The 17,496-nt window shown below is 43.3% G+C and overlaps 1 gene segment (V, D, J or C); it reads left to right on the top strand.

Moving 5' to 3' along the window:
• The window catches only part of LOC134433631 (Ig mu chain C region-like), a gene marked incomplete at its 5' end in the record, with an annotated part of 44,940 nt that extends 27,994 nt beyond the window's left edge, over window positions 1–16,946 (top strand). Inside the window, 6 exon segments of the C gene segment in view lie at window positions 1,939–2,000; window positions 7,378–7,694; window positions 10,560–10,889; window positions 12,035–12,370; window positions 15,659–15,745; window positions 16,542–16,946. Coding sequence covers window positions 1,939–2,000; window positions 7,378–7,694; window positions 10,560–10,889; window positions 12,035–12,370; window positions 15,659–15,745; window positions 16,542–16,946 — 1,537 coding nt within the window.
• Window positions 16,947–17,496: the final 550 nt, after the last annotated feature.

Raw genomic sequence — 17,496 nt, 5'->3', positions numbered from 1 at the left:
TCCCCCCCGACTTTTTCTACTTTCCCCCCTTTTTTTCTCCCAAATTTTCCCCCTTTTTTCCCCAAATATTTCCCCAATTTTTCCCTCATTTTTTCCCCATTTTCCCCATTTTATACCCCAGATCCCGCCGAATTTTTCCCATTTTTCTCACAATTCCCCCCCCCAAAATCCCAATTTTTTTTCCCATTTTGCCCCCAAATTTTCCCGAATTTTCTCCCCGTAATTTTCCCATTTCCCCCCCCCCCCAAAATCCCAAATTTTTTTCCCATTTTCCCCCAAATTTTTCCCCGAATTTTCCCGAATTTTCCCTCTTTTCTCCCGCTCCCCTCCCCCCTCGCTATTTTGACCGATTTGGGGTTTTTTGGCCCCAAACCCGGGCGGGTTTTTGGCGCCCTCGGTGGCACCGTGGGAGCGGCGCCGGCGCTGCTGCTGCTCCCGGGGGCACAAACCCGACAAAAACCCCAAAAACCCCAAAAAATCCCCAAAAAAATCAAATTTCACCCCAAAACCCCCAAACTCGGGCAGTCTAAACCCAAACCCCGCCTTTATCCCCCGAATAAAATTTATTTTCCCCATTTTCCCCCTTTTTTTCCCCAAAATATTTTAATTTTTTTACCCAAATATTTCCCGTTTTCCCCCCAAAATTTGATTTTTCCCATTCCCCAAATTTTCCATTTTTTATCATTTTTCCCCATTTTTCCGCATTTTATTTTCCTCCATTTTCCCCCATCTTTTCTCCCGTTTTTTCCCACATTTTCACCCCAAAACCCCAATTTTCCCCCAATCTTCCCCCCAAGTTCCCCCCCTCTTTCCTCTATTTTCCCCCAACCATTTCCCCCCTTTTCCCCCCCAAATTTCCCAATTTTTATCATTTTCCCCATTTTTTCCCATTTATTTTTCTCCATTTTCCCCCATTTTCCCCCCATTTTATTTTCCTCCATTTTCCTCCATTTTCCTCCCGGTTTTTTCCATATTTTCATCCCAAACCCCCCAATTTTCCCCCAATTTTCCCCCAATTTTCCCCCGCTTTCCTCCTATTTTCCCCACCATTTTTCCCAACGTTCCCCCCTAAAAACCCCAAAATTTTCATTTTTTCCCATTTTTTAGTCATTTTCCCCCCATTTTTCCCCATTCATTTCCTCCATTTTCCCCCGGTTTTCCCCACATTTTCACCCCAAAACCCCCAACTTTTACCCAATTCTCCCCAATTTCCCCCCCACTTTCCTCCTATTTTCCCCCATCACTTCCCCCTATTTTTCCCCTTTTTCTCAACTTTTTATCATTTCCCCCCAATTTTCTGCAATTATTTTCCTCATTTTTCCCCCCAAAAATCCAATTTTCCCCCACTTTCCTCCCGTTTTTTCCACATTTTCACCCCAAAACCCCCAATCTTCCCCCAATCTTCCCCCAACTTCCCCCCCGCTTTCCTCCTATTTTCCCCCACCATTTCCCCCTTTTCCCCCAAATTTTCCCATTTTTTTCCATTTTTCCCCATTTTTCCCCATTTTATTTCCCTCCATTTTCCCCCATTTTTCATTTTTCTCCCGTTTTTTTCCCACATTTTTCCCCCGAAACTCCCACGTTTCACCCAAAAATCCCCAAATTTTCCCCCCCTTTTTCCCCTCATTTTCCCCCACCATTGCCCCAACGTTCCCCACTAAAACCCCAAAATTTCCATTTTTCCCCATTTTTTATCATTTTCCCCCAATTTTAGTCCATTTATTTTCCTTGTTTTTCCCCCACTTTCCTCCCGTTTTTTCCCACATTTTCACCCCAAAACCCCAATTTTCCCTCAATCTTCCCCCAACTTCCCCCCCTCTTTCCCCCTATTTTCCCCCACCATTTCCCCCCTTTTTCCCCCCAAATTTTCCCGTTTTTCCCCATTTTTCCCCGTTTTTCGCGTTTCCCCCCGTTTTTGCCGGCGCCGCGCCGCGGGCCCCGCCCACCGTGGGTCGCTATTGACGCCTGGGGCAGCGGCACGACGGTGACGGTGTCGAGCGGTGAGTGCCGAGCCCTCTGTCGCGACATTTCCGCCCAAAATCGCGACTTTTCGCCCCAAAATTCGAATTCCGCGACCCCGAAAACCCCCGGGGGCGGAAAAAAACCGCGGGAAAATTCGAAATTCTGGCGGGAAAATCGGTCTGGCGGGAAAATCGGAATTTTGGCGGGAAAATCTCTGGTGGGGGTGGGTTTGGCGGGAAAATTTTTTTTTTTGGGGGGGGAGAGAAAATTTGAATTTTTGAGGGAGGAAAATTTGAAATTTTTAGAAAGGAAAATTTGAATTTTTTGGGGTGAAAATTTGAATTTTGGGGGTAAAAAATTCGAATTTTTTAGGGGGAAAATTCCGAATTTTTTTAGGACAGAAATTTGGAATTTTTAGGGAGAAAAATTCGGAATTTTGAGGGGGAAAATTTGGAATTTTTGGGTCAAAAATTTTGATTTTTTTGGGGCGGAAAATTGGATTTTTTGGGGGCGAAATTTGAATTTTTAGGGTGAAAACGTTGGGATTTTTAAGGATTAAAAATTGGAATTTTCAGGCCAAAAAATTTGATTTTTTGGGCGGGGAAAAAGACAGGATTTTTAGGGGCAAAAATTCGGAATTTTGGGCCGAAAAATTTGGAATTTTGGGGGGAAAATTTTGATTTTCTAAGGTAAAAATTTTGAATTTTTGGGGGGTTAAAAATTCGAAATTTTAAGTCCAAAAATTCGTATTTCTAGAAAAAGAAAATTGGATTTTTTGGGGGGAAAAATCGGATTTTTTAGGTCCAAAAATTCGGGTTTTTAATCGACCAGAATTTGGATTTTTAGGGACAAAATCTTGGAATTTTTAGGTCCCAAAATTTGGATTTTTTGGGGGCAAAATTTTGGGGATTTTTTCAGTGAAAATTTGAATTTTTAGGGACCAAAATTAGGGGGGTTTTCAATTTAAAAAATCGATTTTTAAAGGGGTAAAAATTTCCAATTTTTTGGTGAAAATTTGAAAATTTTAGGGTTAAAAATTCGAATTTTTAAAATAAAAAAAATTGGATTTGAAATGCGATTAAAACCCAATTAAAATAGATTAAAATTATTTAATTTAATTTAAAATTGATTAAAATTCGATTAAATTTTGATTTAAAATTAAGTATAATTCGTTTAAAATTTGATTTCAAATTTGTTTTAAAGTCGATAAAAATCCACTTAAAAATGAAATTAAAAATCAATTCTAAACCAAATCAAAACTGATGAAAATTTGATTAAAATTTGATTAAAAATCGCTTTCAAGTCAATAAAAAATCAAATTAAAAATCCAAATAAAATTGGAAAAAAATTTCATTAAAAAAGAATTTTAAGCCAAATTAGAAATGAATTTAAATGTAATTAAAACCCAACTAAAAAATGATTTAAATGTAATTAAAGCGAATTAAAAATTAATGAAATTCAATTAAAAAATTGAACATTTTTCCCCCCAAAAATCAAAAAAGGAACCGAAAACCCCAAAGGCCCCAAAAAGGAAATTTGGCCCCAAAAAAAGTTTCGAAAACAACAAAAAAAGGGGAAATTTGGGGGTTTTGGGGGGAATTTCCCCTTTTTTGGTCAAAACAACACCTGGGCAGGAAAATTTGAATTTTGGGGGAAAAAATTGAATTTTGGGGGAAAAAATTTGTATTTTGGGGGAAAAATTTGAATTTTTGGGGAATTTTGGTGAAAAAAAACCTGAATTTTTAGAGGGAAAAATTGAATTTTTGGGGGGAAAAAATGGGAATTTTTCGAGGAAGAAATTTGAAGTTTTTGGGGGTTTTTTCCATCAAAAATTGGAGGTAAAAATTGGAGGATTTTTGGGCTGAAAATTTCGAGTTTTTAGAGGGAAAATTTTGATTTTTTAAGAGGAAAAAAATTGATTTTTTGGGGGGTTTTAAACGCAGACGTTTGGGTAAAACATTGAAGTTTTGGGGGGAAAAAAATCGAATTTTTAGAAGGAAAAAAATGAATTTTTGGAGGAACATTTGGGGTAAAAATCGAATTTTTGGACGGGGAAATTTTGGAGGTAAAAAATGTGAATTTTGGGTCCAAAATTTGGGGATTTTTAGTGGAAAAAATTGAATTTTTTGGGGGTAATTTGGGGTGAAAAATGAGATTTTTGGGGAGTTAAAAATGAGCAGTTTTGGGCAGAAAATTTGGATTTTTTGGGGCTATAAATTGCGATTTTAGGGCAGAAAAAATTGGGTTAAAAATTGAATTTGGAGGCAGAAAAATTGAGTTGAAAAAAATTGAACTTTTTGCGAATTTTTGGGGCGAAAAATGCGAATTTTGGGTCCAAAGTTTGGGGGTTTTAGAGGGGAGAAAAGAGAATTTTGGGGTGAAAAATTTGAGATTTTGAACGGGCTTTGTAATGGGCGGCTCTAATTAATTTTAATTATTTTTAATTGTGTTTTATTAGAGTTTATCATTTTTAGAGTAAGTTTTAATTATTTTCAATTAGGTTTTCTTTGATTTTTAATTGAGATTTGAGTTTTAATTGGTTTTTAATTTAATTTTAATTATTTTTAAGCGGTTTTCAATGAGCTTTAATTGCCTTTAATTTTAATTAATTTTAATTGGGGTTTTAACTGGTTTTAATGGAATTTTAATTGAATTTTAATCGAATTTTTATTATATTTTTAATTCAATTTTAATCCAATTTTAATTGATGTTTTGGCCAGTTTTAATAATTTTAATTCATTTTAATTGACTTAATTGAGTTTTAGTAAGATTTAATTAATTTATTTTAAATTAATTTAATTTAAGTTGAGTTCAGTTTAATTCAATTCAATTTAATTTTAATTTAGTTTAATTTCATTTAAATCAATTTAATTTATTGTTCTTCAATTTAATTAATTTAATTTCGTTTAAAATTACTTATTATTGAACATAATTCAGTTTACTTAATTTTAATTGGATTTTCTTTAATTTTAATTGGATTTAATTGATTCTAATTGAGGTTAATTGGTTTTTAAATGGTTTTTAATTAATTTTAATTGGGTTTAATTGGTTTCAATCGGGGTTGATTGGTTTTAATTGAGTTTTAATTGGTTTAATTGGATTGAAAGGGATTAATTTCATTTTAGTTAGTTTCAATTGGCTTTTATTAGAATTAATTTGGTTTTAATTGGGTTTTTTTAAGGGAATTAATTAGTTTTAATTGCCTTTAATTTGGTTTAATTGGGTTGTAATCAGTTTTAATTGGATTTAAGGGAATTAATTGACTTTAATTGGTTTTAACTGGATTTTTAAGGGAATTAATTCGTTTTAATTGGTTTTAATTAGAATTCATTAGGTTTCAATCGGTTTTAATTAGTGCCGAAGGAATTAATTCATTTTAATTGATTTTAATTAGAATTCACTGGGCTTTAATCGGTTTTAATTAGTACTGAAGGGAATTAATTCATTTTAATTGGTTTTAATTAGTTTTAATTGGTTTTAATTGATTTTAATTAGAATTCACTGGGTTTTAATTGGTTTTAATTAGTACCAAAGGGATATAATTCATTTTAATTGGTTTTAATTAATTTTAATTGGTTTTAATTGATTTTAATTAGAACTCACTGGGTTTCAATCAGTTTTATTAGTACCAAAGGGAATTATTCACTTTAATTGGTTTTAATTAGCACTGAAGGGAATTAATTCATTTTAATTGGTTTTAATTAGAATTCACTGGGCTTTAATTGGTTTTAATTAGTGCCGAAGGGAATTAATTCACACTAATTGGTTTTAATTGGCTTTCATTTAATTCTAATTGGTTTAAATTGGTATCGAGGGGAATTAATTTGTGTTAATTAGGTTTTAATTGGTTCGTTAGGGAGTTTGTTCAGTTTTCATTCGCTTTAATTGGATTTTAATTGGATTTTAATTGGATTGTAATTGGATTTTAATTGGCTTTAATTGGCTTTAATTGGCTTTAATTGGGGTTTAAGGGAATTGATTTCGTTGTATGGACTGGTCCGTACTGGTTTATACTGGTTTATACTGGTTTGGACTGGTTTGGACTGGTTTGGACTGGTTTGGACTGGTTTATACTGGTTTGGACTGGTTTATACTGGTTTATACTGGTTTATACTGGTTTATACTGGTTTGGACTGGTTTGGACTGGTTTGGACTGGTTTGGACTGGTTTGAACTGGTTCCTACTGTTCCATACCAGTTTGGACTGGTCCATACTGGTTTATACTGGTTTGGACTGGTTTATACCAGTTCGGACTGCTTTGAACTGGTCCGTACTGGTTTATACTGGTCCGGACTGGTCCTTACTGGTTATGTACTGGTCCATACTGGTTTATACTGGTCCGTACTGGTCCATACTGGTAGAGCTGGGGTGGCTGTAGGTGCCCATACCGGTCTGAACTGGTCCGTACTGGTTTATACTGGTTTATACTGGTTTATACTGGTAGAGCTGGGCCAGCTGGGGGTGCCGGTACTGGTCCATACTGGTCCATACTGTCTATACTGGTTTATACTGGTCCGGACTGGTTTATACTGGTCAAGCTGGGGCAGCTGGGGGTGCCTGGACTGGTCCATACTGGTTTATACTGGTTTGGACTGGTCCGTACTGGTCTATACTGTAGAGCTGGGCCAGCTGGGGGTGGCCGTACTGGTCTGAACTGGTCTGGACTGGTCTGAACTGGTTTATACTGGTTTATACTGGTAGAGCTGGGGGTCCTGGGGGTGCTGGTACTGGTCCATACTGGTTTGTACTGGTTTGGACCGGTCCCAGCTCATACTGGTTTATACTGGTCTGAACTGGTCCGTACTGGTTTTGAACTGGTCCATACTGGTCTATACTGGTAGAGCTGGGGGTCCTGGGGGTGCCCGCACTGGTCCTTACTGGTTTATACTGGTTTGGACTGGTAGAGCTGGGGGTGCCCATACTGGTTTGGACTGGTTTATACTGGTCTATACTGGTTTTGAACTGGTCCATACTGGTTTATACGGGTAGAGCTGGGCCAGCTGGGATGCCCGTACTGGTTTGTACTGGTCTGGAACCGGTCCATACTGGTTTGTACTGGTTTATACTGGTCTATACTGGTCCATACTGATTTATACTGGTCCATACTGGTTTATACTGGTTTATACGGGTCCATACTGGTTTATACTGGGTCTGTACCGGTCTATACTGGTTTATACTGGTTTACACTGGTTTATACTGGTCCATACTGGTCTATACTGGTTTATACTGGTCCCGATTTCCCCGGCAACCCCCACGGAATTTTTTGCCGCGATTTTTTGACGCAATTCCGCCGAACTTTGTCGCATTTCGACGGAATTTTCACCGATTTTCACCAAATTTTCACCAAATTTTCGCCAAATTTTCGCCAAATTCTCTCCGTTTTTAATCCGAAATTTTGGATTTCCCTGCCCGCAGCGGGCGCCCGCGCCCCGGACCTGTTCCCGCTGTCGCCGTGCGGCGCCGGCGCCTCGCTCTTCTCGGTGGGCTGCGTGGCCGTCGGCTTCGCGCCCGCGCCCGTGGCCTTCGCCTGGAGCGACGCGCGGAACCGCAGCTGCCGACGGCGCCGCCTTCCCCGCCCTGCCGCGCTCCGGAGGTTCCGGAGCTTCCGGAACGTTCCTGGCGGCGTCGAGGCTGGGCATGGCCATGGAGGAGGGAAAGGCGCGGCAGCCCTTCCGGTGCCACGCCCGGCACGCCCGCGGAGAGAGGAGCGTCCAGGTGACAAACCAGGTGAGGCGGGGGAAAAGGGCGGAATGGGGCGGAAATGGGGAAAAAATGGGGCAAAAATGGGGGGAAAATGGGGCGAAAAATGGGGCGAAAATGGGGCAAAAAATGGACTAAAACGGTCCAAAAAATGGAATAAAATGGACTAAAGTGGCCCAAAAAATGGACTGAAATGGACTAAAAAATGGACTGGAATGATGCAAAAAATGTAGCAAAAATTGGACTGAAATGGCCAAAAAAATGTGCCAAAAATGGTGCAAAAAATGGGCCAAAAAATGGACTGAAATGGACTAAAAAGTGGACTGGAATGGGGCAAAAATGGCCCAAAAAATGGGCCAAAAAATGGACTGAAATGGTGCAAAAATGGACTGAAACGGGCCAAAGAATGTCTCAAAAAATGGACTGAAATGGCCCAAAAAATGTGCCAAAAATGGCCAAAAAATGTGCCAAAAATGGTGCAAAAAATGGGCTGGAATGGGGCAAAAGACGGGGCAAAAATGGGGCAAAAGATGGGGCAAAAAATGGGGCAAAAAGGGGGGAAAAATGGGGCAAAAAATGGCTGGAATGGGGCAAAAGATGGGGCAAAAATTGGACTGAAATGGCCCAAAAAAGGTAGCAAAAAATGGACTGGAAAGGCCCAAAAATGAACTAAAATGGTGCAAAAAATGGACTGAAATGGGTCAAAAAATGTAGCAAAAAATGGAGTCAAATGGCGCAAAAAATGGACTAAAACGGTCCAAAAAATGGAGTAAAATGGACTAAAGTGGCCCAAAAAATGGACTGAAATGGACTAAAAATGGGCTGGAATGGGGCAAAAAATGGGTCAAAAATGGGGCAAAAAAATGGACTGAAATTGCCACAAAAAATGGACTGAAATGGACTAAAAAATGGACTGAAATGGCGCAAAAAATGGTGTCAAAAATGGGGCAAAAAATGGACTGAAATTGCCACAAAAAATGGACTGAAATGGACTAAAAAGTGGACTGGAATGGGGCAAAAATGGGGCGAAAATGGGGCGAAAATGGGGCAAAAAATGGGGCAAAAATGGGGCAAAAAATGGAGTGAAATGGATTGAAACGGGCCAAAAAATGTAGCAAAAAATTGGACTGAAATGGCCCCGAAAATGGCGCAAAAAATGGACTAAAGCGGTGCAAAAAATGTGCCAAAAATGGACTGAAATGGCCCAAAAAATGGACTGGAATGGTGCAAAAAATGGGTCAAAAATAGTGCAAAAAAATGGACTGAAATGGGCCAAAAAATGGGGCAAAAAATGGGTCAAAAATAGTGCAAAAAAATTGACTGAAATGGGCCAAAAAATGGGCCAAAAATGGTGTGAAAAATGGGCCAAAAAATGGACTAAAATGGCCCAAAAAATGTAGCAAAAAATGGACTGAAATGGGCTAAAAAATGGACTGAAATGGTGCAAAAATGGGCTGGAATGGGCCAAAAAATGGGCCAAAAATGGTGCAAAAAATGGACTGAAATGGGGCAAAAATGGGCCAAAAATGGTGCAAAAAATGTGCCAAAAATGGGGCAAAAAATGGACTGGAATGGGGCAAAAGATGGGGAAAAAATGGGGCAAAAAATGGTGCAAGAAATGGACTGAAATGGGCTAAAAAATGGACTGAAATGGTGCAAAAAATGGGCTGGAATGGTGCGAAAAATGTAGCTAAAATGGACTGAAATGGTGCAAAAAAATGGACTGGAATGGGGCAAAAAACGGGTCAAAAATGGCGCAAAAATGGACTGAAATGGCCCGAAAAATGGACTGAAATGGTGCAAAAAATGGACTGGAATGGGCCAAAAAATGTGCCAAAAATGGCCCAAAAAATGTAGCAAAAAATGGATTAAAATGGCCCAAAAAATGAACTGAAATGGCCCAAAAAAAATGGGTCAAAAATGGACTGAAATGGCCCAAAAACGTAGCAAAAAATGGACTGGAATGGGCCAAAAAATGGTGCGAAAAAATGGACTGCAATGGCCCAAAAAAATGAACTTAAATGGTCCAAAAAATCTGCCAAAATGGTGCAAAAAATGGACTGAAATGGCCAAAAAATGGACTGAAATGGTCCAAAAAATGTAGCAAAAAATGGACTAAAATGGCCCAAAAAATGAAATAAAATGGGCCAAAAATTGTAGCAAAAATGGACTGAAATGGCCCAAAAAATGTGCCAAAAATTTCCGCGTATCTTCCACAAATTTCCACCTATCTCCCCAAATTTCCGCGTATCTTCCCCAAATTTCCGCGTATCTCCCCCAAATTTTCGCGTATCTCCCCAAATTTCCACCTATCTCCCCAAATTTCCACCTATTTTTCACCAAATTTTCGCGTATCTCCCCCAACTTTCCGCCCATCTCCCCCAAATTTCCACCTATTTTCACCAAATTTCACCTATCTCCCCCAAATTTCCGCCTTTTCACCCCAAATTTCCACCTTTTCACCCCAAATTTCCGCCTTTTCACCCCAAATTTCCGCCTTTTCACCCCAAATTTCCACCTATCTCCCCCAAATTTCGCCTTTTCACCCCAAATTTTCTGCCTTTTCACACCCAAATTTCCACCTTTTCACCCCAAATTTCCGCCTTTTCACCCCAAATTTCCACCTTTTCACCCCAAATTTCCACCTATCTCCCCCAAATTTCCGCCTTTTCACCCCAAATTTCCGCCTTTTCACCCCAAATTTCCACCTTTTCACCCCAAATTTCCGCCTTTTCACCCCAAATTTCCACCTTTTCACCCCAAATTTCCACCTATCTCCCCCAAATTTCCGCCTTTTCACCCCAAATTTCCACCTTTTCACCCCAAATTTCCACCTTTTCACCCCAAATTTCCGCCTTTTCACCCCAAATTTTTTTCCCCCCTGTCTCTCCCCCCAGGCCCCGGCTCCCTGTCCCTGCGCCGCCCTCGCTGTCGCTCCGGCCGCCGTCGCGCGAGGATTTCCAGGGCCCCTGGCGCAACTCCTCGCTGCTGTGCCAGGCCCGCGGCTCCCGGCGCGGCCTGGGCGCCGCCCCCATCCGCTGGCTGCGCAACGGCGCCCCCCGTGCGCCAGGGCGTCACCGCGCTGCCGCCGGCGCCGGAACCTTCCGGGCTCTTCGTGGCCGGCAGCCGCGTCGAGGTCAGCTGAGGCCGACTGGTGAGGGCGGCGCCGTCTTCACCTGCCAGGCCGGCGGCGAGATGAGGAACACCAGCAAGGCCATGGAGTGCGGATGTGAGATTTTGGGGGAAATCTGGGCGGTTTTGGGGTGGTTTCGTGGTGAAAGTCAGAAAAAAATTGAGTTGGGTTAAGTTGGGTTGGGTTGGGTTGATTGGGTTGAGTTGGGTTGGGTTGAACTCATTGGGTTGCGTTGGGTTGAGTTGAGTTGACTTGGGTTGGATTGATTGGGTTGAGTTGGGTTGGGTTGAGTTGACTTGGGTTGGGTTGGGTTGGTTGATTGAGTTAGGTTGAGTTGGGTTGAGTTGATTGAGTTGGGTTGGGTTGACTTGAGTTGAGTTGAGTTTGTTTGGGTTGATTGACTTGGGTTGAGTTGAATTGAGTTGAGTTGGGTTGGGTCGATTGGGTTGAGTTGTGTTGAGTTGAGTTGACCTGGTTGACTTGGGTTGGGTTGGGTTGATTTGAGTTGATTGGGTTTGGGTTGGGTTGGGTTGGGTTGGGTTGGGTTGAGTTGGGTTGGGTTGAATTTATTTGGTTGGGTTGAACTCATTGGGTCGGGTTGGGTTGAGCTGTCAAAAACCACCCAAAACCATCGAGAAGGGTCTTCCAGTTGACCAATGGCCAACCCCAATGACCGCTTTTGGGTCAAAAACCACCCAAAACCTTCAAGAAGGGTCTTCCATTGGCCAACCCTCAACCCCAACGATCATTTTGACCCAACCAAACCACCCAAAACCATCCAGAAGGGTCTCCCATTGACCAACCCTCAACCCCAATGACTGTTTTGGGTCAAAAACCACCGAAAACCTTCAAGAAGGGTCTTCCATTGGCCGACCCTCAACCCCAACGATCATTTTGGGTCAAAAACCACCCAAAACCATCCAGAAGGGCCTCCCATTGACAAACCCTCAACCCCAACGATCATTTTGACCCAAAACCACCCAAAACCACCATCAAAACTCTTCCAGTTGACCCAAACGTCAACTTCAACGATCGTTTTGGGTCAAAAACCACCCAAAACCATCCAGCAGGGTCTTCCATTGACCAATGGCCAACCCCAACGATCATTTTGGGTCAAAACCGCCCGAAATCTTCATCAAGACTCTTCCATTGGCCAACCCTCAACCCCAACGATCATTTTGGGTCAAAAACCATCCAGAAGGTCCTCCCATTGACCAACCCAACCCCAACCCAACAGACGACCCAACCGCTGGCCGCCCCCGACCTGCGCGTGGAGCCGGTGCCGCCGTCCTTCGCCGACGTCTTCCGGGAAGCGGGCGGCGCGCCTCACCTGCCGCGTCTCCAACCTGGCGCCGCCGTCTGGACGGGCTGGAGATCACGTGGCTGGACGGCGAGCGGCCATTGGCCACGGCCACGGCCCCGCCCGCGCTGCAGGCCAATGGGCTGCTGCAGGCCGAGGGCGTGGCCAGCGTGGCGGCCGAGGCCTGGGGAGTCGGGGCTGCGAGTTCACGTGCCGCGTGGCGCACCCCGAGGCGCTGCTCTTCCCCAGGGAGGTCACCATGAGGAAGGCCACCGGTGAGTCGGTTTTGGGGGGGAAAAAAACGAAAAAAAAATATTGGGGGTTTGGGGGAAAAAAAATTTGGGGTTTTTGGGTGGAAGTTTGGGGGTTTTTAGGAAAAAAAAATGGGGTTTTTAGGTGGAAATTTGGGGTTTTTAGGAAAAAAACCGGGGGTTTTAGGTGGAAATTTGGGATTTTAGGTGGAAATTTGGGATTTTAGGAAAAAAAATGGGGGTTTTAGGTGGAAATTTGGGGTTTTTTGGGTGGAAGTTTGGGGGTTTTAGGTGAAAATTTGGGGGTTTTCGGTGAAAATTTGGGTTTTTAGGAGAAAATGTAATTTGGGGTTTTGGGAAAAATTATTTGGGGTTTTTAGGAAAAAATCGGGGATTTTAGGAGAAAATTTGGGTGCAGATTTGGGGTTTTAGGTGGAAATTTGGGGGTTTTAGGTGGAAATTTGGAGGTTTTAGGTGGAAAATTTGGGGATTTTAGGAGAAAGTTTGGGGTGTTTAGGAGAAAATGTATTTTGGGCGGTTTTAGGAGAAAATTTGGGGTTTTTAGAAAAAAAAATGGTAGAAAATTTGGGGTGTTTAGGAGAAAATTTGGGGTGTTTAGGAGGAAATGTAATTTGGGTTTTTAGGTGAAATTTGGGGGTTTTAGGTGGAAATTTGGGGGTTTTAGGAAAAAAATTCGAAATTTCTAGGGGAAAAAATAATTGGGGGTTTTGGGAAAAATTATTTGGGGTTTTTGGGTGGAAGTTTGGGGTTCTTAGAAAAAAAAATGGGGGTTTTTAGGTGGAAATTTGGGGGTTTTGGAGAAAATTTGGAATTTTTGCGTTGAAATTTGGGGGTTTTGGAGCAAAATGTTGGAATTTTAGCCCGGTTCGGTGGCGGGGTTGGCTGAAGGAGGAGGAGAAAAAATTGGGGGGTTTTGGATAAAAAAAGGGGAAAATTTGAGGTTTTTAGGAGAAAATTTGGGAGTTTTAGGTGAAAATTTGGAGTTTTTAGGTGAAAATTTGGGGATTTTAGGAAAAAAATTGGGGTTTTCAGGTGAAAATTGAGGGTTTTAGGTGAAATTTTCAGGTTTTTAGGTGGAAATTTGGGGTGTTTAGGAGAAAATGTAATTTGGGTTTTAGGTGAAAATTTGGGGGTTTTAGGAAAAAAAATGGGGTTTTTGGGTGGAAATTTGGGGGTTTTAGGTGGAAATTTGGGGTGTTTAGGTGAAAATTTGGGGATTTTAGGTGGAAATCTGGGGGATTTAGGTGAAAATTTGAGGGATTTAGGAAAAAAATGGGGATTTTTAGGAGAAAATTTGGGGGTTTTAGGAAAAAAATTCGAAATTTCTAGGGGAAAAAATAATTGGGGATTTTAGGGAGAAAATTTGGGGGTTTTGGGAAAAAATTATTTGGGGTTTTTGGGTGGAAGTTTGGGGTTTTTAGGAAAAAAATGGGGTTTTTAGGTGGAAATTTGGGGAATTTAGGTGAAAATTTGGGGGTTTTGGCGAGAAAATTTGGGATTTTAGGTGAAAATTTGGGGATTTTAGGTGAAAATTTGAGGTGTTTAGGAGAAAATGTAATTTGGGGTTTTAGGTGAAAATTTGGGGGTTTTAGGTGAAAATTTGGGTTTTTAGGAGAAAATGTAATTTGGGGGTTTTAGGTGAAAATTTGCGGTTTCTAGGAGAAAATTTGGGGTGTTTAGGAGGAAATTTTGCATTTTTAGTGCCGGACGCGTCCCCGCCCAACGTCTACCTGCTGGCCCTGCCCGCCGAGCAGCTCCGCCCCAAAATCCCCTTTATTCACCCCAAAACCCCAAAATCTCCCTTTATTCACCCAAAACCCCCCAAAATCCCAAATCTCCCATTTTCACCCCAAAACTACCGCATTTAACCCAAAAATTTTGCATTTTTAGTTCCAGACGCGTCCCCGCCCACGGTGTGCCTCCACCTGCACACCTGGGCCACACCACCCCACAAAATCCCCATTTTTCACCCCAAATTCCCATTTATTCACCCCAAAATCCCATTTTTCACCCCAAAACCCCAAAACCACCAAATCTAACCCCAAATTTTTTGCATTTCCAGTTCCGGACGCGTCCCCGCCCAACGTCTACCTGCTGGCCCCGCTCCGCCGAGCAGCTCCGCCCCAAAATCCCCTTTATTCACCCCAAAATTCCCCTTTATTCACCCCAAAACCCCAAATATCCCCTATAAAACCCCAAAATCCCAACAATTTACCCCAAATTTTTTCCGTTTTCAGTGCCGGACGCGTCCCCGCCCTCGGTGTGCCTCCGCCTGCACACCTGGGCCACGCCCACCCCCCAAAATCCCCATTTTTCACCCCAAAATTCCCATTTATTCACCCCAAAACCCCAAATATCCCCTATAAAACCCCAAAATCTCCCATTTTAACCCCAAATTTTTTGCATTTCCAGTTCCGGACGCGACCCCGCCCAAGGTTTACCTGCTGGCCCCGCCCGCCGAGCAGCTCCGCCCCAAAATCCCCTTTTTTCACCCCAAAATCCCCATTTATTCACCCCAAAACCCCAAATATCCATTATAAAACCCCAAAATCCCAACAATTAACCCAAATTTTTTCCGTTTTCAGTTCCGGACGCGTCCCCGCCCAACGTCTACCTGCTGGCCCCGCCGCCGAGCAGCTCCGCCCCAAAATCCCCTTTATTCACCCCAAAATTCCCCTTTATTCACCCCAAAACCCCAAAACCACCAAATCTAACCCCAAAATTTTTCCATTTCCAGTCCGGACGCGTCCCCGCCCAACGTCTACCTGCTGGCCCTGCCCGCCGAGCAGCTCCGCCTGCGCACCTGGGCCACGCTCACCTGCCCCAAAATCCCCTTTATTCACCCTAAAACCCCAAACATCCCAACAATTAACCCCAAAACCCCAAATATCCATTATAAAACCCCAAAATCCCAATAATTAACACCAAATTTTTTGCATTTCCAGTTCCGGACGCGTCCCCCGCCCAACATTTACCTGGGCCACGCCCATCCCCAAAATCCCCATTTTTCACCCCAAAACCCAAACACCACCTATAAAACCCCAAATCTCCCCTTTATTTACCCAAAAACCCCAAAATCCCAATAATTAACCCCAAAATTTTTTCATTTTTAGTTCCGGACGCGTCCCGCCCAACGTTTACCTGCTGGCCCCGCCCGCCGAGCAGCTCCGCCTGCGCACCTGGGCCACGCCCACCCCCCAAAATTCCCATTTATTCACCCCAAAATTCCCATTTTTCATCCCCAAAACCCGAAAATCTCCCATTTTCACCCCAAATTTTTCTGTTTTTTAGTTCCGGACGCGTCCCCGCCCAACGTGTACCTGCTGGCCCCGCCCGCTGAGCAGCTCCGCCTGCGCACCTGGGCCACGCCCACCCCCCAAAATCCCCATTTTTCACCCAAAATTCCCATTTTTCATCCCCAAAACCCCCAAAAAACCCCAAAATCTCCCACTTTAACCCCAAATTTTTTGCATTTCCAGTTCCGGACGCACCCCGCCCAACGTTTACCTGCTGGCCCCGCCCGTCCGAGCAGCTCCGCCCCAAAATCCCCTTTATTCACCCCAAAATTCCCATTTTTTCACCCAAAATCCCAAATATCCATTATAAAACCCCAAAATCTCCCATTTTAACCCCAAATTTTTTGCATTTCCAGTTCCGGACGCGTCCCCGCCCAACGTTTACCTGCTGGCCCCGCCGCCCGAGCAGCTCCGCCCCAAAATCCCCTTTATTCACCCCAAAATTCCCATTTATTCACCCCAAAATCCCATTTATTCACCCCAAAACCCCAAATATCCCCTATGAAACCCCAAAATCTCTCATTTTCACCCCAAATTTTTTGCATTTCCAGTTCCGGACGCGTCCCCGCCCAACGTCTACCTGCTGGCCCCGCCCGCCGAGCAGCTCCGCCCCAAAATCCCCTTTATTCACCCCAAAATCCCAAATCATGCCCTATAAAACCCCAAAATCCCAATAATTAACCCCAAATTTTTCTGTTTTTAGTTCCAGACGCCTCCCCGCCCTTTGGGTGTGCCTCCACCTGCGCACCTGGGCCACGCCCACCCCCAAAATCCCAATTTTTCACCCCAAAACTCCCTTTATTCACCCCAAAACCCCAAATATCCATTATAAAACCCCAAAATTTCTCATTTTCACCCCAAATTTTTCTGTTTTTTAGTTCCGGACGCGTCCCCGCCCAACGTGTACCTGCTGGCCCCGCCCGCCGAGCAGCTCCGCCTGCGCACCTGGGCCACGCTCACCTGCCTCGTTCGCGACTTCAACCCGCCCCGACCTCCTCGTCCAGTGGCTGCAGGACGGGCGGCCCCTCCCGCCGGGCCGCGCCCTCACCTTCCGGCCCCGCCCCGACGCCGGCCACGCCCCTTCCGGCCGCGCCCACCTGGCGCTGAGCGCGCTGACGGTGCCGGCGCGCGACTGGGAGGGCGGCGCCGTCTTCACCTGCCTGGTGGGGCACGAGCGGCTCCCGCTGGGGCTGGCGCAGCGCTCGCTGGACAAGGCCTCGGGTAAACCCGCCAGCGTCAACGTCTCGCTCATTTTTAGCGATGCCCTGAGTGGGTGTTACTAAAATTTTGGGTTTTTTCCCCGAAAAAATGCACTTTGGCAAAGGAAAATAAAGGTTTTTCGCAAAAAAACGCCTTTTTTTAGCTTAAAATTACCATTTTTTAACACGGTTTTAGGTCAAAAGTTGAGTTTTTCTAGAATGTTCTGAGGGCGTTTGTGATGGAACGGGTTTTGACCAAAAAAGTGAAATGTCACTGAAATTTGCGTTTTTCACCCCAAAATAGCGATTTTTGCCCAGTTTTCCCACCCGAAATTCTGGTTTTTCCCCACCAAAATTTCAATTTTTCCATAAAATATTGAGTTTCCCACAAGCGACGGTTTTTTTCCCCAATTGACCCATTTTCACCAAAATCGCAGATTTTTCGCCCAAAAATTACCATTTTTTTAACACGGTTTTAGGTGAAAAGTTGACTTTTTCTAAGGAGATTTGAGTGCGTTCTTGTCGGAAGGTGTGTCGTTGGAAAAAATCGGATTTTTGCCCCAAATCGCCGTTTTTTCACCCAAAAATAGCGATTTTTACACGTTTTTCTGACTCAAAATTTCGATTTTTCCAA

The sequence above is a fragment of the Melospiza melodia genome, unplaced genomic scaffold (assembly GCF_035770615.1).
Source record: "Melospiza melodia melodia isolate bMelMel2 unplaced genomic scaffold, bMelMel2.pri scaffold_228, whole genome shotgun sequence".
In the NCBI taxonomy this organism is placed as follows: domain Eukaryota; kingdom Metazoa; phylum Chordata; class Aves; order Passeriformes; family Passerellidae; genus Melospiza; species Melospiza melodia.
Note: the sequence above shows the minus strand (reverse complement) of the source record. Positions and strands in the feature narration are given on the sequence as shown.